The sequence below is a fragment of the Phaseolus vulgaris genome, chromosome 10, assembly GCF_051622355.1.
Source record: "Phaseolus vulgaris cultivar YP4 chromosome 10, ASM5162235v1, whole genome shotgun sequence".
NCBI lineage: Eukaryota > Viridiplantae > Streptophyta > Magnoliopsida > Fabales > Fabaceae > Phaseolus > Phaseolus vulgaris.
Window position 1 is genome coordinate 8230111 of NC_143507.1, and position 22923 is coordinate 8253033.

At 28.2% G+C, this 22923-nt stretch overlaps 2 protein-coding genes across 2 annotated transcripts; one reads left to right on the forward strand and one right to left on the reverse strand.

The window, feature by feature from the left end:
- Nucleotides 1–871: 871 nt before the first annotated feature.
- On the forward strand, nt 872–6365 carry LOC137819170 (TRIGALACTOSYLDIACYLGLYCEROL-like protein). The gene is made up of 5 exons (XM_068622939.2): nt 872–1267; nt 3039–3288; nt 3450–3810; nt 4311–4600; nt 5974–6365. Exons 1-5 carry the CDS (start codon nt 993–995, stop codon nt 6160–6162), a joined length of 1365 nt encoding a protein of 454 aa, XP_068479040.1. The 5' UTR covers nt 872–992; the 3' UTR covers nt 6163–6365.
- A 2279-nt stretch (nt 6366–8644) lies between these two features.
- LOC137818733 (10 kDa chaperonin 1, chloroplastic) lies at nt 8645–11937 on the reverse strand. The gene is made up of 7 exons (XM_068622312.1): nt 11671–11937; nt 11532–11590; nt 11335–11385; nt 10148–10213; nt 9991–10038; nt 9530–9559; nt 8645–8856 (listed from the first exon to the last, which is right to left on the reverse strand). The coding sequence occupies exons 1-7, from the start codon at nt 11750–11752 to the stop codon at nt 8788–8790; spliced, it is 405 nt and encodes a 134-aa protein (XP_068478413.1). The 5' UTR covers nt 11753–11937; the 3' UTR covers nt 8645–8787.
- Between the last annotated feature and the right edge of the window lie 10986 nt (nt 11938–22923).

Genomic DNA, 22923 nt, shown 5'->3' on the forward strand with positions numbered 1-22923 from the left:
TTAAAATCATAATTCAACTTAGTTATTGAAATATGAGTTTAATGGACACATGATATCATAAAATATTACTTTTATCTTATTAATGAACAAAAATTAGTCTCAATACAATTTTAAAATTAATTTTCATAAAATTTAATAATATATTATATATTAAATTTTTTAGTTTTTTATAATTACGATATTGGTATAAAATATTTACCTCTATTAAAGTCTTTCTTTTCGGCAAAGGTTTTCATTCAACTTAAAGGTACATGATGATTATGATGATTCATCGTCTATTTTTTCTTACTCCATATATCTTGCTTGTTTCAATTTCTTTTTTGTAATATAACATTGATAAAGATTTACTTACTAGAATAATTTTACTATATACATGAATACATAATTATTTTACTTATTATTATACCACTTGGGTCAAGATTCCCTCCAAAAATTAAAGATAAAATTATACATTATATCAAGAAATTAATCAAGAAAATTGTATTAATACAGATTCAAAACTCACAAACTTGAAGATTCAAGTCACTCTGATTAATAGGTTGATCAACACTATGTAAATGTATATATTTATTGAACATTAATTACATTAAACTATCCAAGACAAAAACTGACTATGCAGCATTCCTGATCCACAACCCGCATAAAAAAAAAGAGAAAGATACATTTACGACCACACAAAAATAATTATAAATATAAATATTCTTTTATTATGTGTGTAAAAAAAAAAATAGGTGTAGTCTTTAAATATCTAGAAATTGTAAAAAAACACTTATATTAGATTGATGAGTAAAACTTAAAAAATTAAAAATAAAAATTATAAGACTTCACAATTTGAACTTCATTTGAAAAAGGAAAAAAAAAATGAAAAGCAAGTGGATAAGTAGTAGTAAGGTTAAACCCCCAAGACAAAAACCCTTTCTTCTTCTTCTTCTTCTTCTTGTCTTCTTCACCTCAAACCCAACACAACAACCTAAGCACTCACACAATCGTCAATGGCGAGACTTAAGACGGGCATTGATTCAGCATTCTGGGACCACAACGTGGCCTCGCCACAGTGCCACGACGGATGGGCCAAGTCCGTTCCCGGAGACCCTTTTCCGGTGGAAGCCTCCATCGCCAGCAGACTGCTCCGCCCCCAGCAATTCTCCTTCCTCCAAAACGGGTTCCCTCTTCCCATCGTTGCTCCCTCACTTTGTCCCACTTCCCCCAAGGATTTGGGCTCCCTCGCTCTGCAGACCCTTCTCCTCAAACTTTCCTCTTCTCGCTGGTACCTAACCTTTTTCACTCTCACACTACTTTCTTTCGCTACCCTTTTGTTCTCTTTTATGATTGTGACTGTTCTTGTGATTTGGTTGATGTTGATGGCAAATGGGGTCTCCAGCATTTGAGAATTGGGAATTCTGATATTTGTTTTGTTTTCAAGCAAAGATTTTTTTTTTTTCCAATTATTAGGAAAATGCTAGCAACCCACCCTTTTAACTAACACTTTCTTTTTTAGATACTTCTTTCTTACTACTGTTTGAAAGAAAATGTTTGGATGAGCTTTTCTCGTTAATAGTTTTAATACAGAAAAATTAGAAGAAAAAAAATTGAAATTAGCTTATCTTCCTAAATAAGTTTGTAGAAACTGTTTTATTTAATTTCTCAACATGTTTATTTTTAACTTGTGCTAATTTTAGCGTATGAAACTCTATTTCATATTTTTCTTATTTTTTTTTTCTATGAAAATGTTTTTATGGTAAACCCTTTTTGGATTACAAATTTTAGCAAGTATCACTTATCATATGATGCGATTTTGTAGTTTTTAATAAATTTAAATGGGTAGTAGAGTGCGTTAGAGAGTGAGATACTAATGCTTTTCTTCTTGTTATTGGGAAGAACTTTTTTTAGATTAGAAGACATTCTTTTGTGAGGCCAAAGACATTGGAGGTAACCCTGCCTGGGTTTGCTAGGACTTTAGTCAGTTACAAAGCTCTGTGTCTGAGTATTTAAGCTGGAATAATCCTGGAGCAACTTAATTTTTTTGAAGTAAAAGAGTCTTTGTAATGTTGGGTGTTTTTATTGTGTTGTTCTAAAGGAAGGAGTTTTTTTTTTCAACTTAGAAGAAGAAACGTTTGAAAATTCAGGAAATAATACATGGTCACCTACGTGCAAGGTTTTGAATTGTGGCTTGATATTGTGGAAAACTATGAACAAATGTGGCTGATGTGACCACAATTATGGTCAATGATACTCCAAAAACCTTGATGCATGCTCAAAATTGTTGATGTGGACAGTTGTTAAAACCTTGGCTATGTAGAGATGGGAGAAAAAAGTATAGATATGATAGGTAATATGATGTCATCAGAAGAGAGGTTGAGAGAAATAAGGAGCCTCCATTAGGTATATACAATACAACGAACAAGTGTCCATTTATCATTGCTCAAAATATTATAATAATTATGTATTTTTCTTCTAGAAAAGAAGAAAAAACACATGACAAATGCTTTTGTTATTTTGTTGACTGTTAGCATGTATTTGATTGTTAGCATGTTACTTTTTGTGTGTGGCTTATATATCTGTTGGGTCATTTTGCTTAATGCCTATTAGTTTGAAGTTGAAATTTGATATGGTATTAGAGCTTATAGCTCATCTTGGTAAATCCTTTATTGAAAAAATAGTTTACTTGTTTTCGTAGACATTTGCGGAGGGGATTGTTGGGAAGTCCCACATTGTCTTCCTTAATTCTTGAGGTGCAAGTTGTTGGGAGCTTCTCTCATATCCCTGAAAAATACAGAAGATTAGTTGGAAAATTGAGTCTTTGATTTTATGCCTACTCTTTGTTTTTCATAGAGTAGTGAGTGAGCATCATGACATGAGAACCAATGACGATAAAAACCTTAGCCATAGTTCTTAGTTAGTAGAAATATGATCAGAGGCAAAACGGACAGCTAAAACTATCTGCAGACAGTTTGTTTATATTATGAACTGATTATACTTTTATATATAACATTTAAAATTTCAACTTTTCAATAACAGCTCAATTATGATCAATACAGGTGGCTTACAATGACTGGACAGTTTCGTCCTAGGAAGCTGTTTGCTGATGTTAAAAATGAAATTTCTAATGCTGAAGATTTTGATCTCTCCACAGTCAAGGATGTAGCGAAGCATTTCGTTGACAAGTCACTTTTTTCGTTGGGGTTAACATCACAGTTTGCTTTTCCTCCTTCAACATCCGTATTGTTTGGTATAGAGGGCCATGGTGAGAAAGAAAGATTGCGCCGCAAAGTGATGGTTTATCACAAGGCATGGAACCCCTTGTTATAATTTTTTATTTTTTTTTCTGCTGTGAAAATCCTTTTTGAATCAAGATTGAGATTACATTCGGTCAAACTGAACATTTTTAATGGACATTTTGTTTTTCTTTTGTCTATAATGAAATATCTGAAAGACAAGATCCCTTGCAGCTTCCTGATCATGATCTTACATTGGAAGCAGCATGGCCTCAATTGTTTCTTGATCACAAAGGAAAATATTGGGATGTCCCTGAGTCTTTATCTGTTGATTTGTCATCCCTTTTGTCTCAACATGGATTGCGCTACCACGTTGGGATACATAAAAACGGTGGTAATCCCCAGCAAGTGAATGCAACGGATGGTAAACCGCCATTGTCTCTGCTGCCTGGGTTATGTGTGAAGGCTGCCATTAGTTATGAGAAGATGAAATACTTCTGGAGAGATAAGGGTGCTGTGGAACAAGAAAATGAAGAGGTGGTTCCATATGATGTAAATCTTAATGAACCTCACTCAGCAGTGTTTGGAGTGATTGGTAATTTCTCTAGACTGTTTGAGATGTTATTGTGCTATGTGTTTTTACATGTTTCTTCGTAATTGCTTAAGCATACAACTTTTTCATTTTGTTGAAATGACATGGCTTATGTAGAAGTGAAGAAAGGAATACTGGCAGTACAGTGAAGTTTCATTGTAAGTGTGTTATGATGTGCTGCAAAATGCAAAGCATTGAAAAATATAATCAAATGCAAATTTTACTCCTAAGAGATCATTTTAAGATCCTCTAAAAATGCAATCAAGATTTCTGAGATATTTTCTGACAAAGTTATTGTACAAGCAAAGTTCAAAGATGTTGCCAACGAGAGCTCTGCTTGCTTAAGTTACATATTCTGTTTGAATATACTGCTTTCATATAAGGATATGAATGCATTCAAGGAATTGTTTTCCTTTTGAACATATTTGCAATTTATGGATGAGGATGGTAGCTGTGTAGATTTATGCATGAATTGTTTTGTTATTGGTTCATAAACATTGTAGGTAGCACCTTGGCTTCCTGGATTTGGAATGGAAGGAGCTTTTCTAGCACTAATTCAACAGAAGATTTAGAGGTGTCAACAAGCAAGAGATCTCGACATAATGCTGATTTGTTTGGCTCAGTTGGCTACTCCTTTCAGCATGGAAAATTCACAAAAAAATATGGGGACTTAACCAGAGTTGATGCTCATCTGAATATTTCTTCAGCTTCAGCATTTGCAAAGAAGATTCTGAAGGGTTCCAGCGAACAACCATCAGCTTCACCCAGGCTAAATTTAACTTTTCAACAACAGGTGAATTTTTTCTCTCTTTTTAAGAGCAACCATCTTCCTGTGTATATTAATAGTTTGAATGTCTTTGAATCAAGAACAAGTTTAAACTGCAGAGTGTGTTAATTTAAGGTCTGAAAATATTTCTCCATAAACATTTTTATGAGAGAAAAAAGGAAGAAAAATGAAATTAACTTTTTTATAAGATAAAATTAATGTATGCCTAAACTAATTTATAAAAGCTCATCTATATAATTTTTAAATTTTTTATTTTTAACTTGTGCATAACCTAATTTTAGCTCATGATAAAACTTATTTTCATTTTTTCTCTCCTTATTTTTCCTAGAAATGTTTGTGGAAAGTACCACCAAACATACCCTTGGTGGGAAGAGCATTACAATAACTCAATTTTGTTACTTTTATGTCACTAAAAAATCTATATTAAAGTTTAAACTAATTGAAAAATGAATTAGTGTTTTCAGTTGTCTCACTTATGATTGTAATAGCTTTGTCAATGACTAATATCCACTAGAAAACCTTTGTATGCTCTGTTTGGATTAGAAAGAAAGAAGAGGAAGAGAGTGGAAGTGAAGTTGTTGGGATCGAGAGGAAAACAGTGGAAAAAGTGAAAAGAAATAAGTAAAAAAATTGTAGTTGATTTAATTAATGTGACAGAACAAAACATTAAATTAACTGGGTAATATAATGATTTACCAAAATACTTAGTTAAAATTTAATAAGAATGAGTACGAAAGTATTTTAGGATTTTTAATATTGGATCTGTCAAATATAATTTTCCAATGTGAGTCAAATTGTTACATGTGAAATCATTACATATATAAGAAGTAGTTGAATGGTTTGAAAATAAAGCTCTGTTTTCAGGAGGAGCACTGCAAATTCTTCATTCAATCAACCAAATTTTCAAATCAGATTCAAAATCTTCAAAATCCAATCTGTAATCAAACATATTCACTCTCACTTTGTGCAATTGCTATATGTAGAAAGTCAAATCAAAATCATTTCATGTTAATTAACCTTAAAAATTACAAAATGGTTTTAATTTAAATTTTTTGTGCTTGGTTCATCTCTTTGCATCTACAATCAAAAGCAATGGCAAAACTGTCGCAGTTTCAGTTGTTTCTCTCTTTCCTTTCACATTTCTACAAGAATCAACAAATACCACCCATAATCCTATGGTAAACAAGTAGAAACAAAGAAAACATTAATGAGATCACCCCTTACTACTAGAACCAATTACTTGTTGGTACATCTTGACTATGTTATCATGCAACCATGATGTTCTAGATCAGCAGCATACTGTAGCTGATAACCCTTTAACTGTGATAAAGATTTATATAGGAAAATACAATAAAAATTGTTTCAATGTCCACTTGTAGGTTGCAGGGCCAGTTGTTTTCCGAGCAGATTCGCGAATTTCACTGGAGTCTTTCTCCAGGGAAAGTGGTTTTCCGGTAGAGGATTTCATTTGCAGCCTGAGTTACTCCTTGAAGTCTTTTCAGTCTGGAAAGATTGTTGCTTGGTATTCTCCAAAAAGGAAAGAGGGAATGGTTGAGTTGCAAATGTAAGAGTTTTAGCAGAGTGCAACCCTCAGCTTTGTGTAGCTTTCATTCATGCATACAAAGATACACCTTCCAATCCAAGAAGCCCAACATGGTTGCTTTGAAAGGTGCATTTGTGTAACATTTTGATTTTGATTACATGTTGCATGCATCCTATGATCTGCTGAAACTCAGCATCATTGATTTTGTAATGCCAAAAGGTTTATTTAGTTGCTTTGTCTTTTTATTCATTTTTTGCATAAGGTGCTGGCAAAGCCAAGTACATTTGACATTCAAACTCAATAGAGAATCAAAATAGCTCTCTCAAGACGTGGTGGATTTAAGTCAAATAAGGAATGGCTTACAATAGAAACCGTATCATCACCTTCAAGAAAGGCTCATTTCTGTGGTGTAATGGGATCATAGGTAGATAACAAAAGGGCAATTTCTTCCTTCACCCCCATAATTTTGTACTGCACCTTCATAAATTTTTAAATTCCAAAATTACCTTGAGCAAAAGGTGGAGGATTTTTTTTTTTTTTTTCATTTTGATTTATATAATTCGTAGACCTTCCTAGCTCTAAAATTTGGAATAGAATTTTACATTCCAAAATTTAAAATTTAGAAGGGTATGGAACACAATTTTGTATTCTCCGAATTGTATAGTTAAGATATTTGTTGGGTTTGAAATGCATTCTAAAATCTATAATTCGAAATATAATTTTGTATATTTTGGGTTAAAAAATGCTTCTGAACATTAAAATCTAAAATTGTCCTTTCATGTGTTTTATGGAGGTGTAGGAAGAAAGCATGAATGAAAGAAGGTACAGAAAGTAACGTTTCTGACCATGAATAAGTCCAGTGATTGGTTTGTTAACTCTGTAAAGTTCAGATATTTTTGAAACTGGTGAAACCAACAAAAAGAAATGAAATACAGAAGATTGTAATAAAATAAAAGGAAACTACTATATAATATAAAGACATAATTGTAACACATAATAAACAACAAAAAATGTATGAGCTTAGATTGGTTTGGATTCAACGTGTTTAAATCTGGTATCTTAATTGATATTTATAATGTTAAAATTTGAACAAGCCGGTGAACTGAACAAACTAGAGAATTCAGTTTGAATTGGTTTGGATAACATCGTCAGATTGATCCAAGGCAGTTTCTTCGTGCATCCCTACATTTTTTTCCCTGCACCCCACAATTTTGTAAATTTTATTTCAAAACTGAACTTCACTTGTTATTTGAATTCGGGATTTGGGAGTGTGGTATGGATTCATCAATCCGAAAATGAATCATGTTGCTTTCCAGATGAAGGAGTGTTCCAGAAACAAAGTTTGCATAAATTGTTAATTTTCGAATTGCTGAGTCTGGAAGTCTAATTTTTATTACGGATTGGTAGATCCGAAATAATTTTTTTCAATTATGAATGTTTTGTATTTTTTTATTTTGGATTAATACTGTCATTCATATATTACCGGAAGCACCAATCTGGGAGATTACCAGACGTGCCAATCCGAAATTTTACTGGAAGAGTCAATCCAAAATTTTACCGGATTTCATAATCCAGAATAAAAAAAAAATGTACAGTTTTATATAGATAAATGTACAATTTTATATAGAAACAGTTTTGTCTTTGCACTCCTTGCAGGAAGAAAAATGTAGGGGTGCGGGAAGAAATTGCCTTGATCCAAATATGTATTCACCCTACTACAATCTTGACACACAAATTTGGGCGTTTTCTTTGGGCACCTCCATAGTTTATTCCTTCACCTTCACAATTCTCTTAATTCTAAAATTACCCTTCCACAAAAAGTGTTAAATATTCTTTTTTAATTTTCGAATGATATAATTTATAAATATTTTAAAATGTATAATTCAAAATATAATTTTATATTTTAAATTGTATAATTTAAAAGAACATTTGAAAAGTTTTTATTAACATACATTTGACACTATTTATAATAATATAATAATACTTTTAAATTAAAAAATAAAATAAAAATAAATAAAATATTAATTTATTAAGGTGTAATATGTATATTTTTACTGTTAAGGATATTAATATATCAGCACCCATATTTGATTGGTCCATGAAAAAGTTGTACTATCTGTATCCTAAATTCTGATAAAATATTGATGATGTGACACACTAAGAATGATGTTTCAAGCATACAAAGTCTTTATAAGACAAACATCTTTAAATAACATCACATCTACTCAGACCCTACTTACCTATATTTGTTACTGTGTTGAATGGTACCTTGTAAATTCACTAATTCAATATTCATAATAATTTTTGAATTAGATGATATAAACATAACTTTGTGAATTACTATTACCTAATTCAAAATTGAAGAAAGAATATTTTGAAATATAAATTCAAAATAATATGTTCTTATTAACACCATTTCAAACCTTCATATTTAAGTTGGTCTTATTAACACCATTTAAAACCTTCATATTTATAACTACTATGAATTGTAGCCTCTAGAAGACATGTTTGATAACCATGATTATAACATAAAAGGAATATAAAATTTTAACACCAATTAATAGAAATGGTTTATTCTAACAAAAATACATTTGTCAAAGATAATATCAAAAATAGTGCACCCTTTTTATTTCATGCAGTGGCCAAACCCCTACTCAACCACAGCCAACAAGTCACTTGCTTTACAGAAGCAGTGCTTCGCATCAGTTCCCAAATCCACCTGATAAATTATGATGACAAAAGCATTTAATTAGTAATGGCATTAAAATGATTAATGCAGTCAATTTTAATGAGATAAGTTGTGTCACATTTGTTTCTTTTTCTACTGAACAGAAACATAGCAAGATTCATTTCATCAATGCAATCACTACTATCACAAGAAACACCAATTTATATCTGGAAACAACAGTACAAGAGATCAATAGCAAAATAGTAAACACAACGTGAGCATACAATCTATACCAAGGAAAATTGTGTAAAATGGTGCTGTAAAAGAATGTTAGGATATTAGTATCCAGTACAAAAAAAATGGTGAAGTTTCAATTTGTCACAGACCAAATACAATAGCATCATATATATTGGACAAATCATCCTGCAAAAACATTTTCCTGAGAGATGGAACTTAGTCAAAACAAGTATGAGAGATATGCCCAAGACAAACAACAATACAAAACGGTTTGCCATAGCATTTGTTCAGTTTTTGGCTACCCCGTGTTGAAAAGCATGCAGATCAGAAGTATTTTCTCCTTAAGTTTTTCTGATATAAATACTTCTTTAGCCAGTGATTAATTCACTCAAAACATCTTTTTAACAGTTAATATTACAACTTACAATACTATTAGATAGATAAACACTAAATACAAGTATAAAGCAAAAAATTTGGAGTCCCTTACCTCATAAGCACTCATGTCAGTGAAGAGTACCTGAAAAAGGCAAATTATAGTTTACATTTAGAACAAAACTTGGAGTTGATCTTTAATGTTGTATGAGGAGATGATATTCATAATGAGAATATTTTTTAGAGTAAATTCTAATGATACCCCCTAAGATTTTCTCAAATTATACTTGCACCCTACTTTTTTCACCATTACAATGACTTCTCTTATCAGGGGATGTAATTGTAGTATTTCTAAAACTTAAGAGGATGCATGTGCAATGTAAACAGAGATGACAGTGTAATGTTTTTGGAACAAAGAAAAGGTTTGTGCAGAATTTTAAAAAAAAAAACTGGAGTCTCAATGTAATTTGAGAAAACCTTTGGGGAGAATGTCTGTATAATTTACTCTATTTTTTATTATTCTTTTGTCTTTTGCCCATTTCCATTTCACCTCCTTTGCAGTAATTAAACCTGTACCTTTGTTCCAGCCTTTAGTTCTCCAGCCTCAGCACCAACATTTAGAATCTGAAATAAATATGAAAGACAACGACCACATATTATATCCGAAACAAACAAAACTACACATGAGAACATTTACAGAACCAAAATACTGATAGTATCTATGTCTTCTTACTTCTCCCACGAGATATCTCTCAAATTTCACAGCTGACCTGGGCAGCAAAACTCCCCCAGCTGTTTTCTACACCAAAAAAACATATTCAGAAATCAGATATGCAACATGGAAAAAGTACTGTGTAAGTATACTTTAATATTTGTCAGCTGCAGAATAACTTATTCTAATCTAACCATATAACAAAATTTAGCAAACCAGTATCCTTAAATTATATCAAATTAGTTCATAATACAACAGACAAAGCCACCAACTAGTTATATAAATGCATAAAGTATAATTTTGACCATAACTTTACCTGTCATCCTACCAATTGGGTAAAAACAATGATAAAACTACATCATTTCATGGAAATATACAGTTAATAGATAACTAGAGTCTCATCAATGGCATCAAATATACTGGGGCTGGGGAAGAGTTCTCATTCTTACAAAACTTAAAGCATAGCTAGAGAAAAAAAAATATAATGTCAATGGTTAGTGTCACAGGATATTAGAGAAAGCATCCTTCAATACCAACCAATGGCGGAAGAAACACTGTCAACAAATAGTGGCCAACCAGATATACAATCAATTATAACAAATAGATTGCCATGCTAATGCTGTGTCTGTGTGTGTGACTAATACAACAGAACCTTAAATAGGACTTGTGGTTATCTGGTGAAACCTTAAATACCTTAAAAAATCAACATGTACTATAAAGTTCGAGATCATAACTAATACTTCGTAGCAGCATTGTAGTGTATCATTCTACATAATAACCCCTCCATCAAATTAAGTAACATGCATTGCATCATAACACTACACTTACATATCTTAAATAGGCTTTATAACATATTCTATACCTTCTACTTACATAATTCCTCAATATCATGCATTTGAATAAAGACTGCCACTTATAATGGTGCCTTTAAATAGCAATTACATATCATGCCCACAGCATCATTGGGTCTCACTATAGGGGGGTTTCTCAAAATCACAACAAAATACAAGTTGCCCAGATAGAGAACCCGCTAACGAGTCCAACATTCAGATAAGAACCACAATAATTAGGAACATGCTAGCAATTCCAAAATTTAAGGCACCAAATGGGAGAACAACCAATAGTTGGAATCTGATCTACTATAAGATAAAGAATAAACAACACCCCATGTAAAAACATTTGGTTTAATGGATAAGAGTATAGCATACATCTGATAGCTCTTCCAAACGAATAAGAACTCTATCAGCCTGAGGCACAACCTGCATCCCAAAATCATGACTTAGAACCCAAAAGTTGAACTGTTAGAAGTTTAAAATACGGGAAACGAAAAGGGAATTTAGTTGGATGGTGTAAGCTACAAAAATGAAACCAATTCCAAAACCCCTCTTAAACAAAAGGAAAGAACCTTAGTAGGTTCCCATTTTTTTGCAATTGCATTGATCTTCAGAGAGCTCCTCTGCGAAACTGCAAGAGACCCAGATGAGAAAAGGTTAAGAATTTGAGTAAGATGTTGAATTTGATGGACAAAAATGAAAGACACATACATGAGGGTCTCTTGTTAGAGAAAGAAATGGCATTGGTTTTGTGTAGGAAGGGAGTTGGTAGGGTGAGAAACGTTGATGCCATGGATAAGAGAGAAGAGACCACACAGCAGTTCGAAACAGCAAAGAATGGATTGAGGAAATAAGGGTAAACCCTCTTAGGTTTATCTACTCAGTTGCTAAAGACCAACGAAAAGACAAAGTGGGTGCCCCAAAAATGTTTACAAAGGTTGAGAAAGTACTAGAATTTGTTATAAGGCAACCTTTTACATAGAAGAATTCATTGAATGAATTTTTAAAATTGAAAAAGAATTGCGTTTTTTTTTGTTGAGATTGGTACAAGAGAAATCTAAGAGAGTCAGAAAGAATTATTTTTGGTTGAAAAGAAAATCAAATTTATTTATACTTAAATAATTAATTATGTATTGAAAATGAAATATAAAATATTAATATTATTCTTGTATTTTAATTTTTTTACATTCTTAAATAAATCTTTTAACTATCACTAAAAATGCATGCACACTAGATATATTTATTTTTTTATAATAATTAACGGAAACATAGTTGTTATGCATGTAGATGCATATTTTTTAAATATTTTTTATATAATATTGTTACATTATAAATTTATATCAATTATATATTTTTTTCAATTAATGTATGGTAAATTTATAAATATCATTATAAATAAAAATCGTAACATATATTTTTATGTAAATATATCGTAAGAAAAAAAAACATAAATTTGTAATGCATAATTTTGTAACAATAAATTATTCTTTAAGTGACATATCAAACAAAGATGGGTGTTCAAGATATGTTTCAACTTCCCTCTCATTTATAAAAAGTGATTTTTTTTAATGAATATATTTATTAAAGTATAACAACAATAATGTATACTATTTAAATAGAAAACATAATCTACCTTTTAAGAATCCTTCTTATGGAACATCTCATATAATTTCTTGAATTTTAAAAAACTACATAAAAAGAAACTAATATGGTGTATTCATGTCACATTAACAGTATATGATAAGAACCTTCCAAGTGCATATATTTTGTTTTTGCAAAAAGATTTATATCACAGTGTCTATAGTTTATATTTAATTATTTTATATCCCAATAATGGGAAAATAACGAACTAGAATATATGTATTATTATATGTAAATTTGAATATTAAAAGAATTTATAAAATGTATATATACTATATATGTGCATATTACTTGTTTATTTTTTGAGAGGTGAATTATATTTTTACCAAATTTGAAAGTTGAGTTATATTTGACGTTAATATGAAGTCTCACCCATTGGGATAAATTTGCAAATGGTGAACCCAAAATAAAGAATGTGATTCATATAATATCGTTGTCATCACCATTATATAAAATCATTATACCTTGTTGACTTAACCAATGCAAATCACTCGTCATCCTTCCAAGTGCTCCATTGTTTTACAAAATCAATTTCCTATGAAAAAATGTCATTTATCAATAAATTACAAAATAAACATATATTGAATATACATATATTGACAATTACCTGTTTGTGTAGGCAAATGTTTGAATGCCTTATGTTTATATCTTCATTGAACTGTAAGGTCTCCTTATATTTTGCATTACCTTTAATATACTTAATAAGTATAATGAAAATATTAGTGTTCTGTAGAATGATGCCTAATTAAGTAGAACATTAAGATATACATATATTTATGTGTGACACATAAATAAACAGGACAATACATGGTTTTCAGATAACAAAATTTCTTTATAGACAACATTTTTTTATGTAATTTCCATCTTTTTCTTTAAGGTGTCCTTTTTAATAAGAATTTTTTATGAAGTTTAAGAAACACCTTTTGACAATGCAACATATAATTGACCATGACTAAAAACATATCATGGAAGATAAATTCCAGCATTGGGTATAATAGCCTATGATTTATTTATACTAATGACAAAACTTAGTTTCATAGGAAATTATTTCCTAAGAAACACAAATGGGAGACATGCACTTTCTGTTGTTTTATGTTTAATTCTTGGTAAGAAAGATTTTTTTCCAGCATAATGAATATTTGAATATTTTTCATAAAGCCTTTGGAGCACACATCCACCTAGCATCAATATATTGTTGGATTTCATCCATAATTGCTCTATGAACCTTCATTGTTACTCGACTTAGACCTTTACAGACATACTTATACAAATATTTAATACTTTTGATGCAGCTACACACCTTCAAATATATAAGACGGTCATATTTTAACCGAGATAAAGGATTATAAGGAACCTCCCGTATATTGTCAACAATCACATTTATATTTATATATATATATTGGTTCATTAAATGTCTTTTGTATTTTAGATATGAATCATTACCTTGGTGTGTTTCTTTCAAAGACTATTTAGATTTTTTTTTCATTGATTATGGTTCATACATGGTGATCTAGGATTAAGAGTTCCACAAGACCCATGTATCATGAGTTTCAGTACAACTTCATGTAATTGTGATTCTTCTTCAATTTGTGGTATTTCTACCTTTATATTGCTATGATAACCTTCTAGATCACACAATTTATCATTATTTTCTATGATAAACAACATATGTACATGGGGTAATACATGTTTTTGAAATTCAATCACATACATGTAACTTTTTAAATTTTCCAAATACTCTTTATTAATTGCATCTTCCTTTAATTTTTCAAATTTTGCTTGAAAGAGTCTTGTGAGCAAGTCATGACAATCTTATGGAGTTTGTAAAGTTTGAAGTTGTGATGAAATTTCACTCCAAGAAGGATTGCATGCCATCATAAGGAAAATATTAGTTTTACCATTATGAGCAACAATTTCCATAACATCTTCATAACGTTGTGCCAAATATCGATGACTACTAATAAATGACGATGATAATATTGTCCTCTGTCCAACATTTTCTTGAATAAAAAAAATATGAGAATATAATAGATTTTGTATATTATGTACATTATGTACCCTTGTGAGTTTTTCCTTCTTGCAAACCTTGATAAACTTAAGCAAAAATATTATTTTGATGATTTGAAATTCATCATACTCTCCCTGCGTCAATCTTGGCATAGTTGTCTACAACATATTGTTGTAAAAGTGCGCTTGTAATATTGTAGATTGATCATTGGGATGAATCTACACTGAAGTAATCATGCATGTGTATTAATTTTATATAAAATAGTATTGATGAGTAAATTATTGAAGATGATATATATATATATATTGTGTTGGAAGTTATCTAAAGCATATAGTTATAATATTCTCGACATGAAATATTTTGCTCATTATAATTTTTTGTGTTGAGGAGCCAACCATATATTCCGAAAGGAAATAATAGTGGATATTGTAAAATGTCATAATATCCCATAACTTCTTGAATGTTTATTAAGTTCTCATCATGACTTACAACTTTAATGTCTCGTCCACGTGCCATTAATTTTATGTCATTGGTAACAATAATTGTTGTGTTACTTGAGATGCAATCGAAATATTGTATGATCGTGGATTGATTGGAATGACTTTTTTAATTAGTAAAGAACATTCATGAATATTTGGTTCTTGAACAAGTTGTCTAAGTGCATGCACAAAAGGGTTGTATCAATGTAGTATTTGATTCAATTTATGAAGAATGGTTTGATAAAGTTGAGGGGTTTCCAACATCCTATTTTGTAACTCATATGTAGTCATAAATGTTTACTTTCAGACAAACAAAAAAAATTGAAGCAACTCATCCAGAGTAGTAACATGTGGAGGTAACACTTTTTCATCTGAGCAACACATATCACATGATTCATGGTAAAATATTTGTGAATGACAATGTGCACATGTAATTGGAGTAAGCAATTAAAATTTGACCATTGCAAAAGTATTTGAAAAAATTCAAGTATTGTTATGCATTCGTTGAAATCTATGTTGCATTTCTACATTTTTAATAATTTGAAATTAAAATAAATAACGTATTTTGTAATTTATAGAATTACATGTTGGAGGAGAAGTAAAAGTATTTTCCTGAACTACCATAACTTAAATATTGTGATAAAACTATATTAATTATGTTCAATGACAATGACATATGTATTACTTGGTCTTGCTTCATTGTCATTCAATCCTTGAAATCTTTGTGCAGCAAAATTATAATATGTCATGTTATATAAATGAAAAATATATAAAATTAAAATATTTTTGGAAGTTTACATTTATATATTAATGATATATATTAATTCAATGTTTTGGGGTGAAGTTCTTAATGCACAACAACAATAAGATAATGGAGAGACATTCTCAATATGGGATAACAATGAGACAACATGGGATAGCAATGAGACAACACGGAGGGTGACTAGGTGTAGCTTTAGGGCGGAGCATTGGTTAACAATCACAAAATAAGACACAATGTGGGAAGGATTACAGGGTGCAAGGTTCGAGGGCTGGTGAGACTAAGTGGTGAGTGGGCACGCGGACAACTCAACATGGATTATGAGTGATAGAGATGGAGGGAAGCAACAATAGACTCGAGAACAGATACAACAACGATAATAAATAAAAAAATAAAAAATAATAGTAGTGTAAAAAAATTAATACAAACATAAACATTAAAATTTAAAAAAAAATATAAACTTTTTATATTAATTATACCACTACATAACTTAAAATATCACTTTCTACCTCGAGTATAATACTTATAAAAAAAAAAAGACTTTTTTAGATTGATCCCTAATATAATAAGCATAAATAATTTGCCTTTATTTATCAAAATGTGACCACCTATTTTTTATTATTATTATTTTGGCCAACTAACCTTTGAAAGTATAACATAAATGAGTCTCCTTCAAAATACATTTTTACATTTGATTTCAAAACTCTTCAAACTCTCCTAGGGAAGGTGAAGAATGTGAGTAAACTTAAATGGAGAAAGTTACTTGTTGTCTCAAATCACCATACCATTGTCAAGTCTCACTTCAGGTGAAGTTATGGAAGCATACAGTGTGATGGTGATGAGCGACACTCATTGGGGTAGGGTTTGTTTTTTAAAATAATGGTGAAGGATATTTTTGTCTTTCAATGGGAGAAATAGGGTGCAGGAAGCAAACACCATATGTTTCACTGTGTTATCCAAATTATCCATTTCTAATCACACCCGTCTCTTTATTTATTAGTCCAAATAGCATTTTCTAGAATATATTCAGAATTTTAAAACAATATTTTTTTGTCTATTAGCACTGTAGGAAGAAGACCTGTGCAAAATCGTACATGAAAACTATAAAGAATTTGGTGACCAGTGACATGAATTTGGTGGTGACACATTGTAGTATGGGGGTGAGTAGTTGAGAAGAGTTAATTGGTGTCAAACAAAAATATAAAACTAATTTAAATAAACAACTGAATTAAAAGATATAGTTTGAATATTTTTTTGTTAATATTAGAAAATTTTAATTTATAAAATAAACTAACAATATTAACAAACGTATATATTTTTAAAAATTATTAAAATCATAAAAATTTGTAATACAAATTTTAGTCTTCACCCATCGTAAAAATCAAATTTAAATAATTATATATTATTGTAGAGACTAAAAAAAATTATTAGTATCTAAAGTAGTTTCTATTATTAATAAAATTTATAAATTAAACTAAAATCTTGGTAGCTAATTAGATATCAATCTCCAAGACAATCATCAAATTACAACTAATGTTAGAGAACAAAATGATTAGTTACTATTTGATTAAATTAAAAACCATTTTAGAGACTAAAATAATTATTAGTATCTAAAATGGTTTCTAATACTAATAAAAAATTATAAAATAGTTTTTAATTGATATCTAATCATTTGATACCAAGATTTTATCTACTTATATTTTAGATTGTAAATTAGTTTCTAACAGACTAACTGAGACCAATTTTGAATCTAAAATATTAGTAGCTAAAACTTTGGTAGCTAATTTAAATACCAAATTAGAAATTATTTCATAAATTTTTATTAATGATAAAATTCACTTTAAATACTAATATTTTTTTAGTCTCTAAAATAGTATATAATTTAGTTAATATAGTGATTAATTATTTTTTGTCTCTAAATTTTGTTGCTATTTAATGATTTTCTTGTAGCGCTAGAAATTAATTTATAATTCTTATTAAAAATAAAAATTACTTTAATAGAATTAATTTTTTAGTTTTTACAATAATATCTAATTTAGTAAATATAGTAATTAATTATTTTTATCAGTAAAATTGATTTCTATTTAATAATTTTTTTACTATTTTTTCAGAATTTTTTTCACAATTTACAAGTTAGTGGCATTCTTTAAACAAAAGTTATTTTATTTAGGTTTTGCATTATTTCCATTGCTGTAAACACATGTCCATATATACAAAACAATGATAAATAATAAATAAAAAAATAGAGAAAGAGAAGTTTAAAGTGAATGAAAGCAGAAAACCTAGTGATGGATCCAAAATAGGTGTAAAAAGTATGAAGTATGATAGCTTTTGAGTTGCTTGTGCACCCCAACCAAAGCTAAGAATATAACCTAAACACCACACACAAGATAGTATTTGATTCTCCTTTTACGTCCTAAGTCAACCTTCTATTAGGTTTTCATGCTACGTCTGCACTTACTCTTCATTTTTCACTTCAAATAAATGCTAATTAGTTTCAAATATTGATTTAACCCAACAAAATCGTGTCTATATTCTCATTACTTCTTTTTTTTCATATATTATAATATATATATATATATATATATATATATATATATGAATCTCTAATAAATATAGATAGATTTTTTTGTCTTCCTAGTATAAGTATCATAAAAAAAAATCATTAATAAAAAATATTTTTAAAAATAAAAAATTATATTGATTAAATTAAATATTGTTTTATATACTTAAAAAATTATTGATATCTAAAGTAGTTTTTATTATTAATAAAAGTATAAAATAGTATCTAATTAGTTATTAAAATTTAAGTTATGGATTATTTTAAATTTTAAAGTTGGTAATTAATTAAATATCAATTTATAAATTGATTTATAATTTATTAATAATAGATATTATTCTAAATATCAATAATTTTTTAATTTATTAAATAGTATCTAATTTAATTAATATAATAATTAATTTATTTTTTTTAAATTAATTTTTATTTAATAATTTTATAGTATAGTAGGATAAAGGTATCGTTTGATGTAGAAAAAAAATAATTTTTTCCTATGGGTTCCTATTAAATACATAATTATGTAAATATAAAGTCTTAACATATTTCCACAACTTTTTATTATTTTTTTAAACATAATAAATAATTATTTTTTATCATTTAATTACCAATAGACTTATATGTACACTACAAGAAAATCATGAAATAAAAATCAATTTAAGAGACAAAAAATAATTAGTTGCTATGGTGACTAAATTAGAGATCATTTTATAGACTAAAAAAACTTTTGGTTTTTAAATTAGTTTCTATTATTGTTAAATAATTTCTAAATTGGTATCTAATTAGCTACCAAGATTTTAACTACCAATTGTTTAAATTTTAAATTTGGTATAACAAACTTTGATAGCTAATTAGATACCAATTTAGAAACCATTTAACAATAATAGAAACTAGTTTAGAAACCAAAAGTTTTTTTAATTTCTAAAATATCTCTAATTTAATCACTATAGCAACTAATTATTTTTTGTCTCTAAAATTGATTTATATTTCATGATTTTCTTAGTTTTTTTTTTGCTATAATTTGCTAAAGTTAAATGTATAAAATTTAGATAAAAACAAGTTCTTATAAACATGAAAACATGTAAAGACACAGTCCAAGTGTTTGCATAAACTCAAGCAAAAATAAGAGAGAAAAAAGGTAGATCTCATATTAGTTGTGAGATTCATCAAAGAGTTTATTTTCTGATTACCAGAATGATACACATTGTTTAATGAGACTTTGTTTCATTAATCTAATAGATTTTGGATCTTAATTTTATGAGTATTATTGATTTAATTTCAACAAAAGGAAGAGTTGGTGAGTGAGAGTAAGAGAAAGCAAATCTTGGTATAGCACTTTCATGGATCAGATTCAGAGTTAACTTTTTAAAACTTAATTGTTTTGCATTTGGGATATAAGCTACGTTTGCCGTTTCTTCAAGCAATCACAGATTCCTAGACAATCCAAAAAGAAAGAAAAAGAACACAACTAGGGTTTAACAAACGGATTTGGAACATCAAATCTAATCAACAAAAAATAATAATTAATACTAATCTTTGAAATATATCCACTTGGAAAATGAAAGACAAGAAGATTTTCTTGTAAATGATGATGATGTTTTTTGAAGTAGTGTTAAACAATAAATGAAATTAGATACGATAAACCACCACACACATAATATTTTTGTGTTGCATAGATTTACTTATAATTTCATTAAAAAAATTTGTCCTTCATTGAAAAGTTATTGGTACTTTGGAGATATTACTAATATTTTTTTTTATAATACAAGAAAATCATGAAATAAAAATCAATTTTAGAAAAAAAAATAATTAGTTGTCAAGTAATTAAATTAGAGACCATTTTAAAAACTATTTTTTTTGTTTCTAAATTAGTTTCTATTAGTGTTAAATAATTTCTAAATTGGTATCTAATTAGCTACAAAGGTTTTAACTACCAATTACTTAGATTCTAAATTTGGTAGGAAAAACTATGATGGTTAATTAGATATCAATTAAGAAATCATTTAGCAATAATAAAAACTAATTTAGAAACCAATTTTTTCTTAGTCTCTAAAATGATATCTAATTTAGTCACTATAACAACTAATTATTTTTTGTCTCTAAAAATTTGTTTTTATTTCATGATTTTCTTGTAATGGGAATGTAAGTTCGGTTATGATTATGTTGAAATATATTAAAAACAAAGATTATTAGTCTCACCTGCTATATTTTATTTAATTTATTCTTTGTTAAAAAAAATATTTATAAAGATAAAAAAATTAAAAAAATCATATATAACTTTTAGATAACTAGTGATCAAACCTAATAAACACTATTTTTTTTTCTTCATATCCTTATTGAAGATCTTGTTTCAGTTTTTTTTATCAGCAATATTGTTTCAGTATGTATCCTTAATTTTTGTTTCTTTACATTCACCTTTTCTTCATCCATGGATTGAATTCAACACATTTGAACCATTTCAGCATAAGCAATGACATATTTGCAAGGCAAGAACTATTTTATTTGTGTAGAAAGGGAAAATAGTATTGTATTTTGATGAGAAATAAAAAAACAGCTGAGGAATCATGTGATATCACAGAGAGGTGTGTGTATAATGGTGAAGATGTTGTATATGTGATCATTAATAACTTGTTTCCTTTTATTTATCAACATTAATACACGTAGCTCAAGGCTTTAAAACTTAGCAGAAAGTAGGACCTTTTTCCATTAAAATGGTTGGTAATCTACAATAAATGACCCATCACTCATTCTCACTCACCCAAAACAAAACCATCTTCTTTCATTCTTCTCTCTTTCAAACCCTAACATTTTCACTCACATCACCATAATTAGGTAATAGTAATAAAGACCACTCAATCATTCTTCCAACAAAACTCTCCACAGATATAAGACACATTCCTACCAAAATCCAAAGCACACAACAACACTTTGTCTGAAGAAAAAAACCTTGCATATCAGATTTTTCATTCCCTTTTTGACATATATGGGTTTTTTTTTTTTTATCAACAACATCCACACTTTTTACTCATGATGAAAATCTGAATTGCTATTTTTAGTTTTAGTTGGGTTTTTTTCTTTATATTCTGTTTTTTTTTCTATTTATAAAATTTAGAACCAGAAACTATGTGTAAAGAGATCAGATTCAGTATCAGCTGAATCAAGGGATTGTTAAAAAAAAATAAGGAGGATGATTTTGCAAACTAGTTTCTCTAGAACATTGGTTGCAAAGTAAAAAGAAACTATTAAAACTATACAAGAATATATTAAACACTAAAAAAATCATTAATAAAAACTAGTTTTAGATAAAAAAATAATTAATTATTATTTTGACTAAATTAGATGGTATTTTTCATGTGATGGTAAATAATTGTTGTTACTTGAGGTGTCAGCTAGCTGAGATCTTAAGTTGCATAGTGATGTCTAACATGGAAGCTTTTATTTTAAAAAAAAAATTAGATGGTATTTTATAAGTAAAAAATTATTAATATTTAAAGTAGTTTTTATTAGTAATAAAAATTTATAAATTAATATCGTTATCAAAATTTTAGTTATCAATTTTAGAATGTAAAAGTAATTGGTAACTATCTCGATAAATAGTTAGATACTAATTTTAAAAATTAGTTTTTAATTAGTAGTTATTAAATTGTTAATAATAGAAATTATTTTAAATATTAATAATTTTTTAATTTATAAAATAATATCTAATTTAGTCAATATAGTAATTAATTTTTTTTTAAATTAGGTTTTATTTTTTAATAATGAAAATATTACAAGTGAATTAATTTTTATGCATTCTAATAAAAAATTAATCTACTAGTTTTTTTAATTGGGACACTAATTAATATATAAAAATATAGTAAAACTAAAAGAAGCCCAAAGATATTCATGTAAATAATTATTTACTTTTTATATTTCTTTTCTTAAAGTTCTAGTGGAATTTTTTTCTATGAAAATTAAATAACTCTTGATTGATAGATTTTTGTATAAGAACATTGATTGATTGATTGATTTATTTATATATACTATTTCGCTTTCTTTAATACAAGCACTGATATAGGCTTTATTTACATGTATGAGTGAGAAATTATTTTTAGCCTTTTATATGTTTCAAATTTAAAAAATACAGAAAACTGTGTAACAATTTTACATTACATTTTGCTTTTTTTTTTTCACTAGCTACTGAAAATCAAATTGCCAAAAAAAATTAATTCCTCTAAACTATTTAAATTAATTCCTCTAAATTAATTAAATTAAACTTTTTAAAACAATGCATGCATATTTGACTTTTTCATTGTTGTAAATGTTTTTTGAACAATTAGAAAGACATTAAACTGATATTTAAATAAGAAAACATTATAATTTATTACACTTAATAATATTATTAATCTCTACCCAGTTCTGAATGGAAAATACACAAATTAACCACTTTGATGAATTATTTTGCCATTCATAAAATATCATTTCCATCTTTTTTTTATCTCAAAATGATATGATCACAAATATAAATTGGCTACATTGA

Coding starts and splice junctions, on each gene's coding strand:
- LOC137819170 (XM_068622939.2), top strand. CDS start 993: ATGGCGAGACTTAAGACGGGCATTGATTCAGCATTCTGGGACCACAAC. Junction 1,268..3,038: donor AAACTTTCCTCTTCTCGCTG/GTACCTAACCTT, acceptor TGATCAATACAG/GTGGCTTACAATGACTGGAC. Junction 4,601..5,973: donor ATTTAACTTTTCAACAACAG/GTGAATTTTTTC, acceptor GTCCACTTGTAG/GTTGCAGGGCCAGTTGTTTT.
- LOC137818733 (XM_068622312.1), bottom strand. CDS start 11,752: ATGGCATCAACGTTTCTCACCCTACCAACTCCCTTCCTACACAAAACC. Junction 10,039..10,147: donor AGAGATATCTCGTGGGAGAA/GTAAGAAGACAT, acceptor TATTTATTTCAG/ATTCTAAATGTTGGTGCTGA. Junction 8,857..9,529: donor CTGACATGAGTGCTTATGAG/GTAAGGGACTCC, acceptor ATAATTTATCAG/GTGGATTTGGGAACTGATGC.